Source organism: Colobus angolensis, unplaced genomic scaffold (genome assembly GCF_000951035.1).
Source record: "Colobus angolensis palliatus isolate OR3802 unplaced genomic scaffold, Cang.pa_1.0 Scaffold128, whole genome shotgun sequence".
In the NCBI taxonomy this organism is placed as follows: Eukaryota; Metazoa; Chordata; class Mammalia; order Primates; family Cercopithecidae; genus Colobus; species Colobus angolensis.
Genome location: NW_012114030.1, coordinates 1,440,168 through 1,442,793, shown reverse-complemented (window position 1 = coordinate 1,442,793; position 2,626 = coordinate 1,440,168). Strand labels below are relative to the sequence as shown.

At 52.2% G+C, this 2,626-nt stretch overlaps 1 protein-coding gene across 3 annotated transcripts in view; it reads left to right on the top strand.

Moving 5' to 3' along the window:
- The window catches only part of ATP2A1 (ATPase, Ca++ transporting, cardiac muscle, fast twitch 1), a 40,373-nt gene that overhangs the window by 12,277 nt on the left and 25,470 nt on the right, over nt 1-2,626 (top strand). For all 3 annotated transcript variants that reach the window (XM_011933471.1, XM_011933472.1, XM_011933473.1), the window contains 2 exons: nt 1,246-1,331; nt 1,483-1,780. In XM_011933471.1, coding sequence (XP_011788861.1) covers nt 1,246-1,331; nt 1,483-1,780 — 384 coding nt within the window. The remainder of the gene's footprint in view (nt 1-1,245; nt 1,332-1,482; nt 1,781-2,626) is intronic.

Genomic DNA, 2,626 nt, shown 5'->3' with positions numbered 1-2,626 from the left:
GCCCGTCTCGGCCTCCCAAAGTGCTGGGATTACAGGCTTGAGCCACCACGCCCGGCCTCTATAAAAAAATTTTTTAAAAATTAGCTGGGTGTGGTGATGTGTACCTGTAGTCCCAGCTACTTGGGAGGCTGAGGTGGGAGGATTGCCTAAGCCCAGAAGCTTGAGGCCACAGTGAGCTATGATTACCACAGCAGTCCAGCATGGACAACAGAGCAAGACCCCATCTCTATAAATTTTTTTCTTTAATTAGTTAGGCATTGTACTGCACACCTGTAGTCCCAGTTGTTTGGGAGGCTGGGGTGGGAGGATCACTTGAGCCCAAGAGTTTGAGGTTGTAGTGAGTTATGATCACACCACTGCATCCTAGCCTGGGCAACAGAGCAAGACCCTGTCTCTATAAAACCACCATAGCTGCTTCTGCTTCTGCACTGGCAGGGAGAAGCGAAGAAGAGGAAGAAAACATTCCCCATGGTCCCAGGGGTCAAGGGCTAGGCTGGTCCAGGCTTGTTGCTGAGCCCTTGCTCTTAGGGTGAGGGAGGCATGGTTCTAAGGGTGGGTCCCCCTTCTTCCCAGAAACATGCTTGACAGTTGAAAGTGTGGTTCCAAATATGTCCACTTATTTGATTTTTACCCAAGATACTGTTTTGCAGTGTACATGTCCTTGTCCCCGTTTTACAGAGGAGCACATGGAAGTTAGGTGATCAAAGTCACACAGCTTGTTAGTGGTCAAGCTGAGCTCGGGTCAAGGTCTTTTTAAGAGCAGTGGACTTCTGGCCGGGCACGGTGACCTATAATCCCAGCACTTTGGGAGGCTGAGGTGGGCAGATCACTTGAGGTCAGGAGTTCGAGACCAGCCTGGCCAACATGGTGAGAGCCCGTCTTTACTAAAAATACAAAAAAAATCAGGCAAGTGTGATGGCACATGCCTGTAATCCCAGCTACTTGGGAGGCTGAGGCAGGAGAATTGCCTGAACCTGGGAGGCAGAGGTTACAGTGAGCTGAGATCTTGACACTGCACTCCAGCCTAGGTGACAAAATCGAAACTCTGTCTCAAAAAGAAAAAAAAAAAAAAGGAGCAATGGACTTCCTAGCTGCCTTGAGTGGCTTCTTCTAGAGTCCAGACATCCCCCAGGATGGCTACTTGGTCCTTACCAGGAGCTGTCCTGCTGAGCAGGGAGTTAGGCGCGGGAAGCCTGGGAGAAGGACATGATGTCATCTGAAAACCCCTTGGCCCCTTCTCCACAGGCGAGTCTGTATCTGTCATCAAGCACACGGAGCCCGTTCCTGACCCCCGAGCTGTCAACCAGGACAAGAAGAACATGCTTTTCTCGGTGAGCAATCTGGGACCAGCTGTCACACGCTTAGTCAAGTCAGGTGCCTGGGTTGGAGAGAAACATGGCAGTGTGAGAAGAGATGGCGTAGGGGGATGCGGCATGAAGGTCACCTCTTGCCTGATTCCCTGCCTCCTCTTTCCCTTCCCAGGGCACCAACATTGCAGCTGGCAAGGCCTTGGGCATTGTGGCCACCACCGGTGTGGGCACTGAGATTGGGAAAATCCGAGACCAAATGGCTGCCACAGAACAGGACAAGACACCTTTGCAGCAGAAGCTGGATGAGTTTGGGGAGCAGCTCTCCAAGGTCATCTCCCTCATCTGTGTGGCTGTCTGGCTCATCAACATTGGCCACTTCAACGACCCTGTCCATGGGGGCTCCTGGATCCGCGGGGCCATCTACTACTTTAAGATTGCCGTGGCCTTGGCTGTGGCTGCCATCCCCGAAGGTACGAAAGCCTTTCTTTTCTCCTCCCATTTGCAATCCCATCTGCAAAGACTCCTTTCCTTCCTTCCTTCCTTCCTTCCTTCCTTCCTTCCTTCTTTCCTTCCTTCCTTCCTTCTTTCCTTCCTTCCTTCCTTTCTTCCTTCCTTCCTTCCTTTCCTTCTTTTCCTTTCTTCCTTTCCTTTCCTTTCTTTTTTTTTCTTTTTTGTTTTTTGAGATGGAGTCTTGCTCTGTCGCCCAGGCTGGAGTGCAGTGGCGCCATCTCGGCTCAGTGCAACCTCTTCCTCCTGGGTTCAAGTGATTCTCCTGCCTCTGCCTCCCAAGTAGCTGGGATTACAGGTGCATGCCACCATGCCTGGCTAATTTTTGTGTTTTCAGTAGAGACGGGGTTTCACCATGTTGGCCAGGCTGGTCTTGAACTCCTGACCTCGTGATCTACCTGCCTCAGCCTCCCAAAGTGCTGGGATTACAGGTGTGAGCCACTCACTGCGCCCAGGCTGCTTGACGTTTCCATTCTGTCCCAAGCCTGAAATGGGACGGGTAGTGGGAGAAGGCTGGACGCTGTTGCCCACTCTCTAGATAGCCGCAAGCCCACCCCTTCCACATGGACATAGGGCCACACACACCTCGAGAACTGTCCTGTCTCCTTCAGCCTCCTCAAAAATCCTCCAGGGAGGATGAGATTCTAGGACAAGATAGAGGGTTCAGATACACTGAAAACCACGGCTGCTAGGCCGGGCGTGGTGGCTCATACCTGTAATCCCAGTGCTTTGGGGGGCTGAGGCAGGAGAATTACTTGAGGTCAGGAGTTTGAGACCAGCCTGGGCAACACAGCGAGACCCCATCTCTA